The sequence below is a fragment of the Macrosteles quadrilineatus genome, unplaced genomic scaffold (assembly GCF_028750875.1).
Source record: "Macrosteles quadrilineatus isolate MER2022 unplaced genomic scaffold, UCM_ALF_1.0 Scaffold_5__1_contigs__length_97177068, whole genome shotgun sequence".
Lineage (NCBI taxonomy): Eukaryota > Metazoa > Arthropoda > Insecta > Hemiptera > Cicadellidae > Macrosteles > Macrosteles quadrilineatus.
Genome location: NW_026542598.1, coordinates 87,178,378 through 87,201,349, shown reverse-complemented (window position 1 = coordinate 87,201,349; position 22,972 = coordinate 87,178,378). Strand labels below are relative to the sequence as shown.

Sequence of the window (22,972 nt, the reverse complement as noted above, 5' to 3'; positions counted from 1 at the left end):
TTTGAAATTTAAGCAATGGATATTAGAAAAATAACTAATGCCTTTTGAATTCATAAGAGAGTTTAGAACACTTGACACTCAACATACACAAAAATTTGATAATTTGTTCATAAAGTAAAGTTATTTTCTAAGCTTGCTATTGTGACTACAACCTATATTTTTTTACAGGTCAAGTTCTTTTTAAAATCACTGAGCGGCACGTTCCAACTACCAAGTCGAGATGAAATGATGGCTGAACTGGAAGAATATGTAAGGAAAAAACAAGACCGTGGAATACCTCTTAAGTTTTATCATGAAATCCATGACGAGGTCAGAACTTACATACAGCGGCTTGAGTCGATGGCATCATTAGAACCTCTTTCTCCCATCTACTTCAATATATTCTACGCAACAACTGAACTTCGGAAAAAATACCTGGATTGTTACAGAGAGGCTAATTTTGAAGTGGTCGATGACTTTTATTTCAAAATCTCTGGAGTACCAGTTGATAAGGAAGAGCTGATTAGTAATAAATACCATATTAGACCTGTTAGTAGTAATTTGTAAGTCATCTCTGTGATGGAGCATGTATTAAGGATAGTGAAATAGACATTCCATCTAAACTTCTAAACGAGCTGTAGCTGAAACATCTTATCTTATCTAACAGGGGCAGGTCGAGACCTTAAAGCACTTCATCCGAAATCGAATTATTGCCAGACAATTGCTTTTTTTGTTGACCTACAAGTTAAGGCGCCCAATGAATGCCTGTAGCTTCCCAATTAGTTCATCCTCAGGAAGATGTCTACCTCTAGCCATATTTCCAAGAGTTATCAATCTAGCGTCAGAGAGCTCGTTACAATCAAAGAGTAAGTGATCAGCTGTCTCTTCTGACCTATCACAGTACCTACAGATCGGTTCACCATCATATAAGCCCATCCGTTGTAGATGTTTCCTGAATCTCCCATGACCAGTTATCAGTTCAACAGTTAATTTAATTCTTCGTCTGTCTAGTCTCAAGAGGTCAGAGGCGACCTTTTTGGAAGGCCTAAACAGAGTAAGCTTGCTGACCCTAAGAAGGGGAACATCGACCCAGCGTTTGCGTTGCTTTTCCTTGGCCCATGGCGCAATCGCAGAACATGCACTGTTTCGTGAGATGCCACAGAAGGATTGTGGGCCTATCATTGTTGTAGCAGAGGCAGTATTTGCCAATCTATCTGCAGCTTCATTACCTTTTATGCCTGAGCGTCCGGGCACCCAGCAAAGCGTAAGGTCATTTCTCCTACCCAACTCAGACACAGAAGCAAGAAAGTCCCACACGAGCCTGGAGTTGAATTCGTAAGAGTTTAGTGCTTTTAAGGTCGCTTTACTATCAGTATAGATATTGATTGTTTGTCTCTGATATTTTTGTTAAGATGTTCTCGAGCACAAACCAGAATGCCAGTGCCTCCATTTATACAATGCCCACCTGCTCCAGTGCCCCCATTTTTTATCTTAGAACCATCAGTGTAGCATTCTAAATCACCTGTGGGTATGAGTCCTTTTCCGCCAGACCAATCCTTCCTATCTGCAGTGGCGTAGCCAAGGGGGGGGGGGGGGTTTTGGGGGTCATAACCCCCCCCCTTGACAAAAGGATTTTGCCGTGATTGTGAAAGATATTTAGGATTTTGACCATAAAAACTCCTAATACTGTATAAATGAACATTATTGTGATGATTAATTTGCTTTTCACATAATAAAAATACAATTACAGTAGTATTGCACAATCATGATAAGTTGTCATTAACCTTGGTTAGTAATACAGTATAAACTAGCGTTTAAAACCACACCTAACTCAAACAAAAAATAAAAAACCGTACAGCAATAAATCACGTAAAGAACAGAACAATAGAAAGTCTAGTAAGTTATACTGCTACTTAATTTGTAAGTATTGTTAGCCTACTTGTAGTAAGTAGGGTACTGATACGACCTGTTTTTAAACGGAATAATGTCGATAAAATATTAATAACTATATAACTCATAAAAAAGTATAAAATTATAGTACCGTAACCTTTTTAAAGATTATAACATAACAACACTAATAGTAAGATGAAGGTAGAACAATTAATGACATAAAAACATTGCTTACTCATTCTCTTAGATTGTCTATTCTTTCTTTTTATCCACACATTTATTAAGTTTCCTTGGTTACTGATCAGTAATTACCCAGTCACAAGCATTATGGTCAACCATTGTGACATAGTGAACAGCAGACAGACAGTGATGTGTTTTGTACTAGGCCGGTTTCACACGAGCCACAAAGCGCCCGACAATCGCGAAACGCCGTTTCTGACTGTGAATGGCGCGCTTGTCGCGCGAGAATCGCAACCTGGCGCAGAAAAGAAGAGCCCCATTCACTTAACATTGGAACGCGGCGTGCCTTTCACACGAAGTGGCGTCTTTTTGCGTTTAAGGCTAGAACGCGTTGCAATCGCATGCAGTGGCTCTGTTCTCGACAATTTTGGCGTTTGTAGCTGGTTATTGCCACTCAGACAGTCAAAACAACCAGTCACCCTGTTTTGTTAAGATTTTTTTTTACTTTTATAACATTAAGTTATATCTGACTTTGACACAGACCGTTTTATCGTAGAAGTAGGGTGTAGGCCAGTGTTGTGGGACCAAGAATGTATAGATTACTCAAATAATTACTCTATGACGTCGTACCGCATGAAGAAGCATTATAAAAAATAAGTCTTCTTTATCGCCCATTGTAGCACTGAACTGCGCTTGTAGTCTTTCCAAGCGGACTGGTGTTTTGGTTTAAATTTCAGGGAGGTGCGGTATGAAATGGCGATAAACTGATGGAAATCGTGGAATCATGTTTTTGCCATCTGAAAGGTCCCACGCGATTGAGCGCTGCCAGTGGCGCGTTTCTGCCGACGATTGTGGCTCGTGTGAAACCGGCCTAAGGAGCAGACGTCTGTCAGTGCCGTGCAAGCGCATAGCTTGACCTTGAAGCTATCGACCGATACTTCATCGTTATGCTTCCATTTTAATTTTGTCAAATAAACAACTGTGATGTTTCCAAATCAATAATCTGGAAAACTACTGCATACAAATAATGGTCGAAAAATGTTTAGCCTAAATATTTTTAACACAATTTATAACTTTTCTTGCGAATTTCAAATGGATAATGAGGTTAGGTAACATAATTTTAGAGGCATCTTTAGGTTATTGACCATAGTTGATCCACCGCCTGGTTAAAGTTTTTAGTAATAGACAATACATAACGTACTGAATAAACTGGACCTGGTTATGCTTAGTTCTCAAGTGGAACTGTGCATATGAAGAACGTTGAAAAATAAAATGTATTAGAGGGTGCAAATAACAAATCTACTACTAACTGTACCTAATTACATTTTTAAATGACATCTTACACTTGATTTTTAAATTTTATTTGTTATTTAGTTATTAGTTATTAGCTATTACCCATTAGTTATTTTTTAAATTATTTATTTCATAGGTTACAGCTGCGGCCCTCAAACCCCCCTCCATATCAGCTATGTGAAAACCCTTTGACACAATCCTGGCTACGCTACTGCCTATCTGGTATTAGTACTTTGAAAGGCTTTCCAAAGGAGTATTTTTTGGACATGTGGTCTGAAGGCAAGTCCAATTCATCATTATGTACCACCTGAACAATTTTGGAGTGCTCTTTATTGTTTCCTGAGGTGTTAGCTGAAACATAATTAAACCCATTACAGAGTGAGCTAATAAAGCTCTATTTTCTCTTTCGGTTTTTTCATACCTTAATAGTTATTACTTGGATGCTTTTCACAATAGATTGCCATTTGAATTTGTCATGATCAAACATAGGCAATAATGTAAGAAAACAGTGTTTTATCTGCTTTTGGCAGCTCAATTGACCCAAGTTCTTTATACTGAACATGGAAACAACGCTGACCTTGAATGGAGTGTCCACTACACACCAATATAAAGGGTAGTTATAGCAATTTCTTAATGTTTAAGGGTTATATTAAACTGACTACCTCACTGTAAAATGAGCAACTGAACACAAAATAGGATAATTTTTTAAATGGTATAATATCGCAAATAATTTGTAGCCTGTATCTTCAAGATATTTTATTTAAGTCTGCAAAGGTGTAAAAAGCAATATTTTTCTCCACATTTTTTTTATAAGCTTATTGACACCTTCACATCGTTGTAACAACTAATTAATGTTATTGACCACTTTTGATTATTTTCTTACGTTATCGCAGTACCTTATTTATCAAATCTCTGTGTGGAATGGGATAACAACTAGATGCTCTGTAACGTAAGATTTTAAAACGTTACATACTATTGTTTCTGATATTTTGTTTTCCATAACTTTATATTGTTATTCTGATGTGATATTATAGTTCAAAGTTACATTGTATATCAACATTTTATGTAATATATTATTGTTATCTATGTCGGGGTGAGGGATGTATATTTTTATACCTTTGATGAAAATCAAACATTAATTGTGATATGCAAACGTTCATATTTTAATTTTACATTTGTGGAAGCATAATAAATATATTATTTTTGTTTTTATTTGTTTTTTATCCTTTTACCTCTGAGTGTTATATATTTTTTAGTTTAGTTTTGTATTTATAAGTTTTAAATTTTAGTTATTCTTATTTACTCCTCTTCTTGAATCATAACAAAAGCATTCGTCATGGTTTAGACTTTTTGACAACCTGAGAATATTGTTCGGTTAAAAGATTAGTTGCAATGGAGTGCCTTTCCTCTATCCTCTACTCAGCAATCAATCCACCTTTGCCCTATCCTCTACTCAGCAATCAATCCACCTTTGCCCTATCCTCTACTCAGCAATCAATCCACCTTTGCCCTATCTACTCAGCAATCAATCCACCTTTGCCCTATCTACTCAGCAATCAATCCACCTTTGCCCTATCCTCAACTCAGCAATCAATCCACCTTTGCCTTAAACAATGCTACATTTTCTATAGCAGCAATGTTTTCAGTCAACATAATAGACCAAATTGTGTTTTAAATGGGAGCGGAAAATATGGAAATATCTGAGAATTAGGCAGGCTAACTATAATATAGGCCTACTACTATAACTATAATATATTGCTAACTATAATACCTGAAGAGAGGATAAGGTTAAACCTTTGTTTAGCTCTGGATGTAACAGGAGTTCTGACTGGTTTACTGTATTCTACGGGAGCACCTTAGAAAAATGTACTCGCAGACAAGGCCGTATTTCCCAGCCGACGGTGGTGGTCTGAGGCTTTGCCTTGGGATTGGACTTAAAGGAATTTTATTTCTGTTGTTAAATTAATTTTATCAATAATTTTTGGTGACTCCCATTTTTAGGCCAAGCTATTATGAACGCCCAAATGATCTGGGAGATTGCGCAATCGAAAACAATTTTCTCTACAACCACAAAAGACGTTCATGATTTTTTCGCAACCGCAGAAGACAAAGATGATGCCTCCCCCCTCAAATTAGCATTGTTTTGCGGTGGTCTGAGCAATTATAAAACCTTCACAATAAGTGTTTCTAAATCCAATTTCGTGCCCCATTTAAACAAAATTGAACCAACTGAAATATTTGACATACTAAGAGTATTTTTAGTAGCATATTTCTATATTTATGAAATTATAACATTAATGAAGTACAACTCTAGAAGAGGCTTTTTCCTAAGCCTCTTGTTTTACAAGTCTTATCTTTGCTAAGTTATGAGCTAGTTTGTTTGATCTAATCCTTCTCACATTGTGTGTAGTGAATTATATAGAACCCAACAAAGAACATTGTTCTCACCTTTACCTATCATTTGTGTACCGGTAGGTGTGTATGTGTCTAGTTTTGGTAGTTTTATGGCAGAAAACGTTTATATAAAAGTTTTAACAGTGGAATAAATTTTAAAAATTTTCACTATTCTGCACCAATACATAATTGTTTTTAATGCAAGTGCTGGGTCTAAAGTAGTTCATTTTTATCCCTAGAAGAATAATCAGCTGCATTGGAGAATATTCAGCTGTACTTTAAGCTCCGATCACTGATTTTATTGAAGGAAATGTCTGTTTGACTAGGTTTTCCTTTTCTTCCCCTGTAGGTACAAAGTATAATGGACAAAAAATTGTTTTTGTCAAAATTTTTCAGTTTGAGTTTTGGGTGCTCCTCCCTGAATCCAAAAAGTGGGTTTTAAAGGGATGTCTGTGTGTGAATGTATACAAAGCTAGAGACTACACTTGTGATCCGTTTTTTGTAAAATCTGATATGTGAGTCCTATTCATTGTATCACCAGTTGTTTCTTAGTTTTCTTGATTTTTTATTGTTATTATTACTTAAAACCCATAAATTAATGGGAAGATCTTATTTTTATAAAAACAGCTCTAACGATTTTGTATGTACCTTCTTTTTTTCTTTCTCTTGGGTAGTTCTTTTTACCATGAAATGGCACAACCCCAATCCTGTAAAAATTACGGTTCAAAAGTAGTAATTTTTGTGAATTTCCCCGTAGAAACCCTATACCCATCCATTTACTGAATATGTTTTAAATTTTTTACTTGTAAAAGTATGTATAGTGGTATGTTCAATTCCAATGTCACTAATGGGAGAAAGTATACATCAGTTTGATGATAGCGTTAATTTCAGTGATGCGAGTAGCAGTGATAGGTGCTGGAGCATCAGGACTATGTGTGGCTCGTCATCTCACTGCCAACGGCAATTTCTCCTGCATAGTGTATGAGCAAACAGGAAATGTCGGAGGTACCTGGGTATATACTGAAGCTACCGGCACTGATGAGTTTGGTCTTCCCATTACTTCATCCATGTATAAAAATCTCAGGTGAGACAAAATGTTGTTTATTTTATATTATTTACTCTCGCCAGATTTTTCAGCTATTGTGTCATGCTACGTCGAAAAACTTTTCAGCTAACAAATCTGTCAACTGGCAACAATAATTCGCATAGAAATTAACCATCGGATGAAGTATAGAACATGACTTGGTCTCATATTTCAACTTGATGAAGACTTTATTTACCGACACAGAGACAACCCTTTTACTATAGTTCAATAAATTTAATTGCTAGAGTTATGAAAACACATTCTATAGTGATGAAAATATATCCAATTCTATTTTTATTGAAAGGGGAACCTCTATTAAGGCAATTTTTTGCCTGTACTCCAATGACATTGTTGAATACTGGCAATTTTTTGGCTGTAATAGCATGAGGCATTCCATTCCAAAACTCACTCATTGCAGTTTTGCAAACTTTACACAAAAAAAAGTCAATACAGATTTTACCAACAAATCTAGTGATGATAATACCTCAAAATAAATAAAAATGTTGATAAGTGAGTTTGGGAATGGAACGCCTAAATTATAAAGAAATAATGTCTCTTATTTATTTCAGAACAAATGCTCCAACAATGATCACGCAGTTTCCAGACTTTCCGTTCAAAAGCGAGAATACTTTCACGAATGCCTCAGAGGTTTTACACTACCTTGAAGATTACTGTGATCACTTCAATTTGAAGGATCATATCAAAGTGAGTTTATGAGTATTTTTACCTTTTTTGGTAGCCTAAGGTGTCCAAAATCCTTATCTCCTGCGAGACGCGTTTCGCATTAATTACAATGCATCTTCAGTCGCTGTCATTGTCAGGTTTCAACATTGCCCACAGAAGTGGTTGTCACGATTTACAAAACATATAACACAGTTCACGAAACACATATTTATATACAGTTTTACAACCATGGTCACACACGTACTGTACATCAAGCGAGCGGAAGACGACACGCGATACCGCACAAGGTTGTAGGCCTACTGGTCATTCCTCCCTTATCTTGTCTTAATCAGCTGTTGTGTTATCCGTGGTAACCTCTTCCCCCTCTAGTCTACTGTACAGACGATAGGTAACTTTATCAGAAAAGTCTTCTTTAACATTTAACAAGCTATGTTTACCCATTGAAGTGGCCTTTTTGAAAATAAAATACTCCTCCCATATTTTCGACCTTTGAGCGTTATCACAGGCTTTTAGCACATTTAGCGATTTATCAAAACTTATATTGTGGGAAGGATGTTCTTTCAGGTGTTGGGCAACTTTAGACGTGGGATTTTTTTGGTTTCGGGCGTTATGCTCCTTAAAACGTTGTTTGAAAGATCTATTAGTTTGTCCAATATATTCTTTATCACAATCATCTCCATCATTGCATTTAATAAGATAAACCCCCTTGTCAATACTATGTTTTTCTTTTTGTTTCATACCAATATTCTTGCTTATTTTATATCCCGGCATGTAAGAAAACTTCTTAAAAATATTACCTACGTGAAGCGAGTTTTTGTTTCCATATTTGAAAGGGATGAACTTGTGTAGTTGACCAGTCCTCTCATCTGTTTGTGGCCTAGATAATTTAAACTTGGTTTTCCATATCATGTTATCAATTAAATCTGTATTGTAGCCGTTGTTGTAGGCAATTTGTTTCATAATTGATTTTTCTTTTTGAAACTCTGAGGGTGACAAATTATAAGTTAAAAGTCTGTATGCCATGGATCTGAGGGCAGCCATTTTGTAGGACATGGGATGATTCGAGTCCATTGGAATAACTAAATCTGTTTGGGTTTCCTTCCTATAAATACCAAACTCTAACGTGCCATCTGATTTTAAAATGTTTACGTCTAGAAAGTGAATGGAGTTGTTCTGTTCTACTTCCATTTTGAATTTAATAGAAGGATGAATGTTGTTAAAATAGTTGAGCATTACACTCGCTTGCCTGTGTGTACCTTTTATGATAATAAAACAATCATCTACATATCTTCGGTAAAATGTAATTTTCTTATTGTGGGGGTTTGCTTCATTGATAATATAGTTTGATTCAAACTGTTGTAAGTAAACTTCTGCAAGTAAGGCAGATAGTGGACCTCCCATAGGTAGGCCGTTTGGGTCTTGATAAATGGTTTTATTCCATTCAAAATAGTTTTGCTCCACGATCTCCTTTACCATACTGACAATATCATCAATTTCCTCAGTAGAGAATTTATTACATTCTATTAGTTTTTGTTTTAAGGCGTTGATTGCTTCAGATCTGGGAATGTTACCGTACATATTATCTATGTCCACAGTTATTAGGGTGTGATTATTATCTATATTTACATGTTTTACTTTGTCAATAAAATCCCTAGAGTTTGTACATGTAAGGTCAGATTTAATGTCTATTCTAGATTTTATTAACCTGCAGAGATACTTTCCCAACTTGTATGATGGAGCATTTATAGAGTTAATAACAGGTCTGATAGGATTTCCAGGCTTATGTGTTTTTACCAGAGGTTTGAATGTAGGAGCTTTAGAGTGTGGATTGTACAGGGTTTTGCACGTTATGGGGCCTATCACACAACTGTTGTTCAACAAAGACTTAATATTTTGGTTGTATTGTCTAGTTTTGTCACCTATTTCTGAAATATCATTGTTTACGATATAATCTTTAACCTTCTCATTTAGATCACATTCATTCATTATCACAGACGTAGTAGTTTTATCTGCCTGAACTACTGTGGCTTCGTTAGTAACAAGTTTTGTTTTTATACTATTGATTGTTTTCTTATCTTCTAAATAAGCAGATTTTTCTTTTCTGTATTTGTTCTCTGGTTTGTTGGCAAGTATTTCGATTTTATTAGTGGCTTCATACCTTATTTTATTTTGCTTTTCTTTATCTACAAAAGATAGTGCTAATTCTGTTTCCATAATTTTTTACATCACAGTTTTTTACGGGGTTATGTGGAGGATTGTATTTCTCTAATTTACCCAAAAATTCAGTTTCTTTGTTATCAAAACTTATACCTGTTAGATTTAAAGTTCTAGGATAAAACTCATGGGCATGCACGTTGGGACAAGAATTATATTTATTACTGGAAAGCTGTGTCAACTTCCTGTGAAGGATTTCCAATTTTAACTTTTTCTTTTTTAGAACACATTCACTTATTTTAGCCATAGTCTCATCAAAGTCATGTTTGTCCATTTTCATTCTGATTTTGGTTCTTAGTAACTTAACATTGCTTAATAGCTTAGACGCCTTTTTGTACAAACATTTAATTTCATTTGTGAGCCAAAGCTGTTTGGCCTGTTTTAAAGTTTTGCGTGCTGCCTCAGATTTATTCTTAATGCCTATCTTAATGTATTTGGGAATAATATTTTTCCGTCTGCACGATTTATTGAAACCAATACTTAGCATTGTGTTCATATGTTTTATTTTCTCATGTTTTAACCTGTTGGTCAATTGCTTGGCTGATAAGGCTTGGCTTGCCATTATATTTGTAGATATTAGCCTAGACACCTATTTATTATGAGTATTTTTACCTTTTTTGGTAGCCTAAGGTGTAAAGTGAGTGTAAAGTGTAATGTAAAGTGAGTTTGAGATTACAGAGTATTTACAATTAGTTTCAGTTGGTATAATTGTATGACTAGTGTACATGTTGCTCGAATTCGAGCAATTGCAAAGTATTACAGGAGATATTTCAAAATGAATAATAGTCATATTTTCAATTTTTAAGAACGGGCACACAGCTAGTTATTGATAAACCTAAAGCATTCCGGCCGTTTTTCTCCTTCTCAAAATGCCTCGCTGTACAGGCAACACAGGTCATTGATAGGCCAATTGAGAACGAAAAGTCGTTTGGGGTAGTGTTAGGGCGCATTTATTTGTAACCTAATAGTTGAGATTGTCCAGGGTCAGGTGCTGACTGTTATGAGTTAAGCCTTAACGCGCCACTGTTCTGTAGCTGCGGTCATTATCATGATTACACCTCCTGTCTATGTTTCGTTGTAGTCACGTTGGAGGCATTTAAAAGAAAAAAAACAACAAATAAACAAATTATAACTACTCAAAACAACGATAAATGCACAAATTTAAGTTACAATCATGCTAACACGATCCGTCATAGCGACACAAAACAATGATAAATACACAAATTTAAGATAAAACCATACTAACACGATCCGTCTTGGGGGTTATGTTTACACAAACTCAAATAGTAAATAAATGTACTCAATGTGTTTCACTGAATTGAAAAATAAATAACAGCAATTAAATCATACAGCTGATCAAAATGTAAACAATTATGTTCTTAATAAGGATAACATGGGAACTTTCAAAGCCACTGAGGCAGAGCCCAAAGAACTTTTTCAAAAATGTAAGGCCAGTTTGCAAATCTACGTGACACGCTTTTTCCAATGAGACGTCAATGGATAAAATCGGTTAAGAAATGGCGGAGGAGTTCAACCGACAAAGTTTCATGTAGCGTATTAATTATATAGATTTGTGATTGGTCAGTTTTATTCCAAATTATATCAAGTGGAGTCAAAGGATGTTCCTGAACTATTTTATGTGATTTTTTTGGTACCTTAGAGAACATTTAGACGAGTTTCATTTATTATAACTCCTACAAATAGTCATGATTATGGCAATAAGACTCAAAGTCAAAACAGATAAATGTATATAGTACTAAATGAATTGCAATGATTCAGAATTGTTGATTGTGCACTGCAAATGGGAGAAAATGTTTGTCAATTTGTTGATACTGTTCGTTTCCCTTGCAGTAGAGTTAAACCTATTAAACAGGGTTTTTGCTGGTAGGTTTAAAATTTTATTTTTTTCAGTTTTTTCACAGTGTGAAATGTGTGAAGCCTGAGAAAGACAAGTGGCATGTGGTTACAGTTGATCTTCTAAGGAACAGAGAATATGTTGATTATTTTGATGCCGTTGCTGTTTGTATTGGGTAAGAATATTAAATCCATGTAACGGTATCATTTATTGAAAATACAAACATTTCCAAGACATGAACTACGGTAAACATAGCTGAAAAGATAGGCTTGTTAGCTGATAATCTTTCAATCATATGACTTAACAAAAAAAAAACTTTCAAACACCTCCTTTTTCTAACTTTTGTACTTTATTTCCCGAAATTCTCATCAACATCCAAAACTAAACTGTATCAACAAATTTTTCACACAAAAATAAAAATGGTAAACTATCCTATGTACAGTAACTAAACATTGGTAAGCAGATCTTTTTACTCTACAGTTTTAGAGTGTTGCAACAAATTGTGATAAAATGTTTCAGCAAAATAAATGAACACCGTTAAACTAACGTCAGTCTGTGATAGAATTCTTCAATGACAATGTTAGCAGTAATCCATGCTAAAGGTTTTATGTTTTTGACTACCATATTATTTAGAAATAGCTGGACAGAACATTAAGTGTAGTTTTGGTTGCGTTAATTTTTACTGTATAAAATTATGTAGTTCAAAACTTTATTCTTTTACCACGTCATTTTCATTTTCAGCCACTTCAGTGTACCCAAAGTCCCAGATTTACCAGGGATATCAAGTTTCCAAGGTGAAGTATTTCACAGCCACAGTTATAGAGTCCCGGAAGTGTTCAAAGATCAAACCCTGTTGGTGGTCGGAGCAGGTTTCTCTGGCACCGATGTCACGTTCGACACATCCAAATTTGCATCTAAGGTTTGTTCAAGGATCCAAAATAACCCAAAAAAAAAAAATAAAAAAATAAGACAAAAAAAACTGCTAAATAAGGAAGTTTTGAATTTTTTTACTAGGTTATTACGAGAAAATAAGCTCTTTGAAGAAATTTTTTTTATTGATATTTCAGAATAAGAGAGTCTCAGGTTTGCTGCCACTAAACACTGTTAAAAATCTATTGCAAAACAAATTTGGATCCATAAACAGAAAGTCCACTGTAACATTATTCAAGGATAATATGTATTTTTTAAATAAATTAACTCCTTCACTACCACGTCTCACAACGCCCCTCATACAACAGAGTGTGACGGCCGGTAGGCAACGTGTTAATATCAGTTAACATTAGTTTACAAAGCTAACCCTCAATTTGAGGTGGAGGGCTCTCTTTACCTCCATTTTTGGTTTGTTTTATTTTGCTGTTACTTTGATATGCGAAATCATAATTTTATACTGGGGCAGGATGGCAGGAATGGAATATGTGCAATCATTTTAGACTAATTTTATCCGTCATTTATTGTTGTACGAATATTACTAATTTATATGAGTATTTTTTTACATTTTATGGTTACATAGGGTATTTAATAGTGGAGATTTTAAACGTTGTTGAGTGCACAGGTGTGCTGAGATTGGGGTTTATTAAATTTGGACTTATCCAAAAGAAATTTTCTGTGCTGCATTCTGTGGAAATAGTGTGGCACTATTTCAAATCATGACTAATACAGAATGTTGTGATTATTCAAACCTACAAAACAGTTGGTGAAAGTAAATGTCTGCTTTTAAATTATACTAGCCGCTATACCCGTGCCTTGCAACGGGGTCAAGATGCGGAAGAGACAATTATTTTGGGTTTAATTTCTTGCACTGATCAAGAAGTTATTTAATTATATTGGTTCCTTGAAAATAATGGCAAGCAGCTTGAATAGAAAAATTATGATGTTCCCTAGATCTGCTGTATGAAGATAGACTTTTATTAATTTACTATTAGTATTAACTGGCTACATAAACATAACTGTAAAAAATCCATCCATTCCATGTATCAAAGCTTTTTGTTTCTGCTTGGTACAAATTAGCTGTTGTCATAAATTAAAAAAAAGTGCTGCACTCTGTTGATAAACCTATTAACTTTTTAATGCTATTGGACATCACAGAATCAAATTCTTCAGTTGAAACAGCTGTTAATATTCTTTAATTCCATTTAAATATAGAAACTCATTAGGTTAACAGGGGGAAACTCCAGAACCACTGGGGCGGAGCCGATTGGACGAATCACAAAATTGATGGTGTATAAACCTATTCTATGATATTCTACACGTATGTACCAAGTTTCGTGGCAATCAGTCCAACGGTGTTTGAGATCATAACGTTCAAACATACAAACTTCCTCTTTTATAAAAATAGATTTATTTGTAAACTTGTAGTTCCAAAAGTCTGACATTGGACCCCTTAAAACCCTCTGGGGCGGAGCCCTTTTACGGATCTAAACTTCACACAAACCATCCTTGAATAATGCTTAATAATGCCTGAAAGTTTCTTTACAATCTGTCGAGCGGTTTTGGAGTCCATAGGGTACATGCATACATATATATACATACATACTTCCTCTTTTATAGATATAGATTTTAAATGATGCTACATGATAATAACAAAGTTACATTTATCTCCAGGTATATCTTAGTCACAGAGCAGCAAAGTTAGGCTTGTTCTCTGATAATGTCGAGGAGGTTCCACTTGTCAAAGAGGTTCTCGGCGACCATGTTATCTTTGACGATGATACAACTTCCGAACACATTGATGTCATAATTTTATGCACAGGTTGGTAAAAACAACTGACGTATGGTTAATTTACAATTTTTTTAAATACCGTTTGGTAACATTTTTGCATAAAGTAAACACTTATGATAAGGGTACAAATGTTATTCCTACGTTGTATGATGGTACATGTAAGTAAGTTGAATGAAAATTTACATATTTGGGCAATTGAGTTTGCTATCATTTATATGTTTATGTCTTATACAACATCTTTCAAACCAAGCCGTACCAAAAGACATATTATTGTAAATTATAACATCTTGTATGTAAAAAAAATTATCAAAAAATTTATAAACTAAAAGAAAAAATATTTTTTACAAATGAATCATCACCCTGCAAACAGCTTATTACTACACACATATGACACAAAATACACAATATTTTGTCAGACTTTTTCAAGAGTAGACAAAAGGATTCACAGAAACATTTTGTGGACATTATTTGTCTACACTCGAAAAAGTCCCCCAGAGGACAAAATGTATTATTAACATTATTATTATGTATTATTATGTAACATTAGTATTATGTGTCTTTTGTTTGTTCTATGGTCTAACTGCATTTCCTCTAAGTTAAGCTACCGTTAAGCTAACTGCATTCCTTTATTCTAAAACGCAAAATCATTACCTAAAGGCTTTCCTTGAACAAATATTACAATATTATACTATATACCAAATTTTATTAAAATTTGCTACAGATGTCCATATGTACAGATGTCCTCAAGTAAAAAAGTAATTGTAAAAGATAGTGCAAACATAGACTAACCAATGTTTAATTTATTATGGTGTTAGTAGTTCAGTGAAATATGTTGTGTAACAGGTTACATTTACTCGTTTCCGTTCCTCTCTCCTGAGTGTGGCATCAACATTGTTGATGGAAATTATGTTGAGCCGTTGTACAAACATGTAATCAACATTAACCATCCCACCATGGGCTTCATCGCTCTTACTCGCAGGACATTCACCTTTCCTCTGTTTAATCAACAGGTAATAGCTTCACTGCCTTCCGGACATTCTTTTATTAAGACTTTCAGTATGTAAATCATAATTCTATTGTATTAGTTGGTCAAGTTATATATTTATATTGAATATACAATCTCATCAGCAGTTTTAACCCTGAAGTACCCTATCCTTGTGTACAAAATTTTAACCCTGAAGTACCCTATCCTTGTGTACAAAATTTTATCCTTGGAATTTTATATTTTTTTATTACATTAATTGTAGGTACTTGACATGAATGGTCTCACAAATTGTGATTATTGCAAGCTTATAACATACATCTCAAAGCTAGTTTTGGGGTTGGGACGGACCACTTAATTTAGGACTGTCCCCAGGATGATGGAATATAGTAGATATATATTTGGCCTACAGTTATTCAAAAGATTGACATTTATAGTATACTGGTGCAAATCGTTAAAACAGCTGATCACAGAGAAAATTATTATTTGTCAGATTTCAGATTGCACAGATATTGTGCATATATACCTCACCTCTGGATCAGCTGGTTATATTTGTGATGTGGAAAGCGAATAGGGACCCCTTGTCAGGAATTTTCGATTTTGAGTTATAAACATATTTGACTTCCTTATTAAATTCCGAATTGATTGGTGCAAGTCCCACTCCCACACATGTATGATTTTTTTTGTTAAAGTTATAGTACTTTAAAATTTTGTTACGGAAAAGGGTCACTTTGAGAAAAACTGTTTTGAAAATTTCAAATACGCATAAAAATGGTGTTTTTCGTATTTAAGAAACGATTTTGGTATCAAAAGAAAGCTTATAATGTCCTCTTTGAAAGAAATATAAATTTATTTCTTAACTCACGATGGTTTTAATTTGAATAATTGTTTTATTGAAGCATGTCGTAAAAATCGCTTTCAGAAAAGGGACCTCTTGTCGGCCCTATGTTATTTCGCCATAAGATAAGAAAAGGTACCTCTTGTCGGGACCGCAAAATTCGTGAGATATTTTGTTCGTCGTGAACTGAACTTTGTGGTAGTTCTCTAAATTTCCACTAGAATGCAGGACAATTCGTTTTTTGGACTAAAATCTGTTTAAAAAGGGAATATTAGAAATGGGACCTCTTGTTGTTATGGCAAAATAACATTGAGCGACAAGAGGTACCTTTTCGCTTTCCACATCACATTTTAAGAATACTGGTTCATCTCTTGAATTATACTCCGTTCACAATATTTAGGTGGTTTGAGGGGAATTTCCCCTACCACATTTTTTTACTTATGTATATGTTGCAGCTGATTGATGTTTTGCCAAATCTCAGCTGTTGAGCTATGTTTTAATGGTAGATTAAGTCGTGGAGGGAATAGATTTCTTCCCCGAAAACCGCCTAAGTTCTGTGAACAGAGTACAAGCATTTGTTCAATATAAAACGAGTCCAAAATATCATATTATCATTTATGTAGCCAAAACCTAATGACCCTTTTGATTTCAGGCTTTGTTTTTTGTCAAGTCCCTCAAAGAGTTTCAACTTCCATCCAGAGAAGAAATGCTGGCTGACCTAAACAGTTTTATTAAAGAAAAGCAAGATCAAAATTTACCCATGACAACATATCATGATTTGTATGATGAGCTGAAGGATTATATGGGCCAGTTGGAGAAAATGGCTGGGCTCAAACCTCTCTCGCCAATATACTACAACTTATTTTATGCTCTGATAGCCTTGAGTAAAATTTGTCCCAAAGATTATAAAAATGCTGTTGTTAAAGTTGTCAATGACTATGACTTTGAAATTTCTGGTGTTGATGCTGATAAAGAAGAACTGATAAGAAACAAGTACCATGTCGTGCCTGGAAATCAAGATTAATAAATTAGGTTTATCCTTATCCTTGTGTAGTTTGGAACTGATGTTATCTTACCTGTTAACTACATTGCCCACCAAATACAACGCTATCTCCCACATAGCACAGAATATCCTCAGGATATCCCACAGAGTTCCCAAAATGTCCCAATATCCCAAGAGATATAGGAATATCCCTGGGACATGCCAATATCTCATGGGATATAGGAATATCCCTGGGACTTTCCTGGCATATTCCCGTTACAACAATTAATTTATTTTTTTAGGGTTTTTGATCGAGGGACAGGAATATCTTTGGCATATCTCTAGAACATCCACGATATCCTTTTTTCATAATTTATTTGTAAAATCCACTAATGAGGATATCCTGGGGACTTCCTATGGATATTCTCGGTAGGCTACCTATATTAAAACATATTTTATAGTATTGGATGTATTTTTTCAAGTGACAAGTGCTTTAGAAACGTTATAAAAAGGATTTCAATACTATTTAAAATTAAAATAACTAATAACGTTACTAATGATTGATAAAAATTAATCATGTTATCCGATCATATCTATAGGACGTCCTTTGGATATCCATAGGATATCCCCGTGGGGCATAATAACTATCAAACTCTATTTTTTTACCATTTTATAATAATAATAATAATAATACACCTGCTTACAATAATAATAATAATGCAAATATTTTCTTTTTAATTTAAATTCTAACTTATTTGAGAAAATTTATTGGTTGAAAATTTAAGGGGAAATATCAGTTATACATATGAGTGAAAATTTAAAAACGTACGTTTTCAGGAAAAGCACTTTTAAAATTTGTTATTCCGTTTTTTGAAACTTTTTTATATTTTTTATTTCATTGACATTTGAAGTTTCAAAAAATGTCCATGGTAACGCAATATCTTTGGTGATTTTATATAAATAGAGCATCTTTGATGGAAAAACACAAAATTTTGTCACGACCATCACGGACATAAAACTGAATATTAAAAATAGTTAATATTATTTTTATAACTATGTTTTGCTATAAATTAATTTACTTTTATGGCCATTATACAATAAACATCTCACTAAGCTTTTGGTATATTTGGTCTTTCTAGAAAAAAAATAATGAAAAAAATTTAAGTTTGTATAACTCCGAAAAAAAACTTACCTGAGACCCGAAAAATCGTTATGTTTTTATAGAGGTGTGCTTCTTTTGTGTATAAAACATTGATATATGATGATATTTTAATTTTTTTAAATTTTTATGATAGAAATCATCAACGTGATGGTCAGGGACAAGCAGTACGGTCGTGAATTGTTTTGAACAATCTAAATCTTTCTATACAATCCTTCAATTATACTACTAGATATAATAAAAATACTAGGTGAAACCCGTCGAAATCGACGGTTACTCTCAAGGCTTAAGCTAATTCATCTACGGAAAGTTAGGTTTAGTGGAATATACTTTAAGTAGCTGCTTAAATAGTATTTACTCTTTATGCCTTTTTTATAGACGAAATGTCGTGCTATTTTCAATCATGTTTAACAACCCAGTGGGCCGCGGTCCGTAATATAGGATACCGTACTGCAAATAATTTATCAAGATAGGTACCATTTTAGGCAAGGTTTCTGTCTTTGGATGTTATTAGACATGATAAGAGCACAATAAACTTCTTCTTAGATAAATAATCTGCTGGAGAAATATAAGCCGAATTATAAATGTTACAATGCGAGTTCAAGCCTTTTGTAACTATATGGGTAGGCCCTAAGTTACATAGTATTTTTTAGGCTGCTGCTCAGTGCACTTTAAGAATATATATTTTAGAGATAAATTAAATGGTTTTTGTTGCTGAGTAGCGCTAGTAAACATGTACAACCCATTTCGTTCTAATAACATTAAAAGGCTCTCCAAGAGTTCAAATTCTTATTTGTATTCATATCTATATTATGTGTTCACTATGATGAATGAATACTTTATAGCAACCTCTCTGAAAAGTCTGTAGTAAATTGAAGATTTACAGCTTATTGAATTTCTAAATCGTGCACATATTTCTACATAAATATTGTAAAATGTTTTATCGAGTTGCTGTAAACTACTATTAATTTAACAAAATATGGACACGGCTCAAATGGACAACGTGCCCTTCTGCACTTGTATTATTTTGTATTGTATTACACATTCGACTATTTTTCCAATGATTAAAAACATGTATGACAATAATCTCATGAACCTATTATGATCTGTAGAATAATATAACAAAATATATGCAAAAGTGGTAAAAAAAGGCAGACAACAACCCGTACAACAGATATTAGATAGTTCAATAAGAAATTATTGTAAGAGTTCTGTGATAAAAGGAATTTCCACTGATTTCGTAAAGAAACGTTATATTGCAAAATATGACATGATACAGAAGAAAATCAATTTTAAAATCAGAAAATAAAATTGCAAATACTTCTTCTGGACAACTCAGTAACTCCCTATAAATGTGTGTTGTTTTAAATACAATTTAAAAATTAACAGCTGTTTCATTAAAAAGTATTATATGGCCAAAATGTAAACAAAGCTGTCTAGGGATCTTTAAAAGTCTGGGGCAGAGCCCTAAGCGAATTTACTTCGTTTAACTTTTGATAACTCATCTACAGACCAAGATATTTCTTTGGACACCTCTATCAAGTTTCTACGCCCAGCCGTTCTCTCAAATTAGTGGAGACAATATGTCCAATTAAATATTTAGATTCCCCCATGTTAATCTTGTGGGAGAAAACCCAACTTTGATGGAAGATCCTGCCCAAACTAATAAAGATGTCAAAAAACTAAAAACACTTTGCAAAACTACAGATCAGGGCCATTGTTTTGACATTTTAATCATCAAAATTGGTCCAAAAATGTGGGAGGAGTTCTGTTTACAAAAATCGGCTTAGCGTATTATATATATAGATGTGTTTCAATTGAACAAAACTGTTCAATTTACAATTCATTTATTCATTTATTCATGTAAATTGTCACAAATTACACCATATACAGAGGAGTACAATGATATTTAAGTTATTGTCACGACCAACCACAGTATAATCCATAGGCTGGATTGGTCGTGAAAAAACCCGCGATGGTCGTGAAACTTTGGTCGTGACATTACGTGTTATTTGGCTCTGTTCTGGGGGTAGCCCTGCACCTCATGTTCGAGGATACAAAGTGGACTTCTAGGTTAATCTAGCAATTGAAATATCTTATAAACAAAAATTAACACCATGTCTACTTCATCGAATGACTACGTACGGTCATGGACACACCAAAATTACAAAAATCACAATCTTTCCTTTATTAATCTTGTAATTCCTCCTTTCAACTCGAAACGACCGGCATTACAATCCTGACGTACACCCCGAACTAGTCTCTAAAACCAACTGACTCCCTCGACGCCAGGCTTGCCACTGTCGTGCTCCAAAGTTGAAAAATTTTCCCAAATGGTCGTGACGCCAAATTGAGGGACAGACTTATTTCGTCATGGTAGTCAGTTTGCAATGACAATAAAATTATAATATGCTCCTTTTTTGTAAGTTTAATAGCCATTGAGGACATAAAAATATGGCTTTATATATTTCGGCATGAATAATTAGTCTAAAAACAGCGTGAAAGTTGGAAAATGTACCCTAGGGACACGTCATGGTCGTGAATTTCGAGACATTAAAAATACGAAAAAAATACCTAGAACCTATTTAAAACCAAATAAATGTGTGTAACATGTTGCCCCTGTCCCAAAAAAATATTAAAACACATAATAATAAACTACAAATCCAGTATCTACGAAGTAAAAGGTCAGGGATATGAAAACGTACGTTTTTAAATTTTCACTCATGCATGTATGTTTGTTTGTTTGTCCTTTATGGACTCCGAAACCGCTCGATAGATTGTAATGAAACTTTCAGGCTTTATTAAGCATTATTCAAGGATGGTTTGTGTGAAGTTTGGTGCAGATCCGTCTAAAGGGCTCCGCCCCAGTGGCTCTGGAGTTTCCCATGTTAACCTTATGAGTACTCATATTTAAATGAAATTAAAGAATCTGATAGTCCTCGCCACCTTAAGTTGAGGCAGCCCAAGGCCGCACGGCGTATATCTAGTGCGGCCATTGGCTGCCTCAACTTAGGGTGGCGAGGACTATTAACAGCTGGTTCAACTAATCAATTTGATTCTGTGATGCTCAATACATTAAAAAGTTAATAGGTTTACCAACAGGGTGCAGCACTATAATTTTTTTTTTTTAATTTATGACAACAGCTAATTTCCAACCAAAAGGTGAGTGAGCGTAGCGAACGAACTTCAACCTGGAGGCGAGTTAGCGTAGCGTACGAGCTAAGCTGAAGGCAAGTGAGCGCAGCGAACGAGCTCCCTCCTAAAGGTGAGTGATATCGTAGCGAACGAACTTCAACCAGGTAGTGATTGAGCCATGCGAATGAGCTCATCTTGAAAATGAACGAGCTTTTGACATTATACCACATTAGGACAGGACGACGTCTGTCAGGCCAGCTAGTAGTTCATAAAAACAAATTTTGAAAAAACTAGAGAAAAATATCTTGCCCAGATGGGTTTTGAACCTTTTGATATGTGAGCCTCTTACCTTCTTAGCTATCTCTGATTGTTGATAAATTGTTTTTCAAGCATCAAAGAGGAGCCGATAGTTGCAATGGCTGCAATAGGTATTTAAAATAGTTTTGACACTATGATTCTGTTTATGCATCAAGTAGTTGGATTGTTTTTCTGGGAGTTGGAGGGTATACTGGTATTTGAATATATAGATTAATTAGTTTTTCCCCCTAAATTGTTCAACTACTAAACATTTTCTCAAATAAGTTAAAGAATATAAATTAAAAAATTAATTTGCATTATTATCATTACGGTATGTGTTTATAGTCCTCTAGCAGGTGTTCCAGAACACCTAGTTGTGTATAGTATCACAACATCATCTGACTACATTTAGGCCTACTATAGATCCAATATTCTCCAAAATTGTCTTATACTCTGATACTGTCATAGCATTTATTTTCTTTATTAAATAAATTAATCTGTTAAAATGTGTTTTAGAATGTTTTATACTTAAATCCAACAGAGGCCCAACGATTCTCTCCTTTGTAGGGCCAACAAATACAAGTTCCCGTTGTGCCAACGTTGGTATAAGGCGTTAAAATTTCCACCCACCTTTTCCCAACCGTGCCAAAGACCATTTCCCACCCAAAGTTGGGCCAGTGCTATTTGGGTAGGTAGAGTGGAGGAGCATAATGCTCCTATAAATGATTTTAGATTTGTATTTTTCTTAGACCATCTGATAATTAATTTAGACAGGAACAATCTATATATTAATAGGCAAGCATGTTTCTTTAAACCCTTTATTCTCAGCTCCTGTGCATTGAATGGAAAATCTACGCATTTTTAGAAAGATATTTGCCTGTAGATGTGCGGAATCCCTTTATAAATTGAAATAGTCTCAAACATAAGCTCCTAAAATCTATTAAAAATGCAAAAAAAATAGCATGGACCTTATGGGTTGCTATGCTGGTGACTAAATAAACAGAAAATCAAAACAATGAGTTTTTGACCAAGAGGTGACCTCTAGTTATTTTTAAAAGCCTGAAGAGTCCAGAACAGCTGGGTCCTTAATGAAATGGGGTAGTGCCACTCAATGGGATTTAGTTAATGATGCGTTGTGTAGCTTTGTCACTGTCCAAGACCAGCTGTTTCATTACACAGTAATAGTCAAAGTAGTCAGAGTCATAGCAGGAGCATTTATTGATAACCCAATGATCAAAGACAGCTGGGTTCATTTTCAAACCATCAAAAAGCTACACTTCTCAGGAT

At 34.4% G+C, this 22,972-nt stretch overlaps 2 protein-coding genes across 7 annotated transcripts in view; both read left to right on the top strand.

The window, feature by feature from the left end:
- Positions 1-4,554, top strand: part of LOC128994299 (senecionine N-oxygenase-like) — a 48,497-nt gene extending 43,943 nt beyond the window's left edge. For 5 of the 6 annotated variants that reach the window (XM_054418734.1, XM_054418737.1, XM_054418735.1 and 2 more), the window contains one exon: positions 169-4,554. In XM_054418734.1, coding sequence (XP_054274709.1) covers positions 169-546 — 378 coding nt within the window. In that variant the 3' untranslated portion in view covers positions 547-4,554. The remainder of the gene's footprint in view (positions 1-168) is intronic. The other variant, XM_054418736.1, reaches the window with a different exon arrangement.
- Positions 4,555-5,828: 1,274 nt separating this feature from the next.
- On the top strand, positions 5,829-17,238 carry LOC128995765 (senecionine N-oxygenase-like). Its single transcript, XM_054420783.1, has 7 exons — positions 5,829-6,820; positions 7,390-7,525; positions 11,630-11,748; positions 12,315-12,492; positions 14,175-14,322; positions 15,136-15,302; positions 16,765-17,238. Exons 1-7 carry the CDS (start codon positions 6,609-6,611, stop codon positions 17,134-17,136), a joined length of 1,332 nt encoding a protein of 443 aa, XP_054276758.1. The 5' UTR covers positions 5,829-6,608; the 3' UTR covers positions 17,137-17,238.
- The last annotated feature ends 5,734 nt before the right edge of the window (positions 17,239-22,972 follow it).

Excerpts from the sequence above, each read along its gene's own strand:
- LOC128995765 (XM_054420783.1), top strand. The coding sequence starts at position 6,609 with ATGATAGCGTTAATTTCAGTGATGCGAGTAGCAGTGATAGGTGCTGGA. Across the intron at positions 6,821-7,389 it reads TCCATGTATAAAAATCTCAG|AACAAATGCTCCAACAATGA; the intron begins GTGAGACAAAAT and ends TATTTATTTCAG. Across the intron at positions 12,493-14,174 it reads CATCCAAATTTGCATCTAAG|GTATATCTTAGTCACAGAGC; the intron begins GTTTGTTCAAGG and ends ATTTATCTCCAG.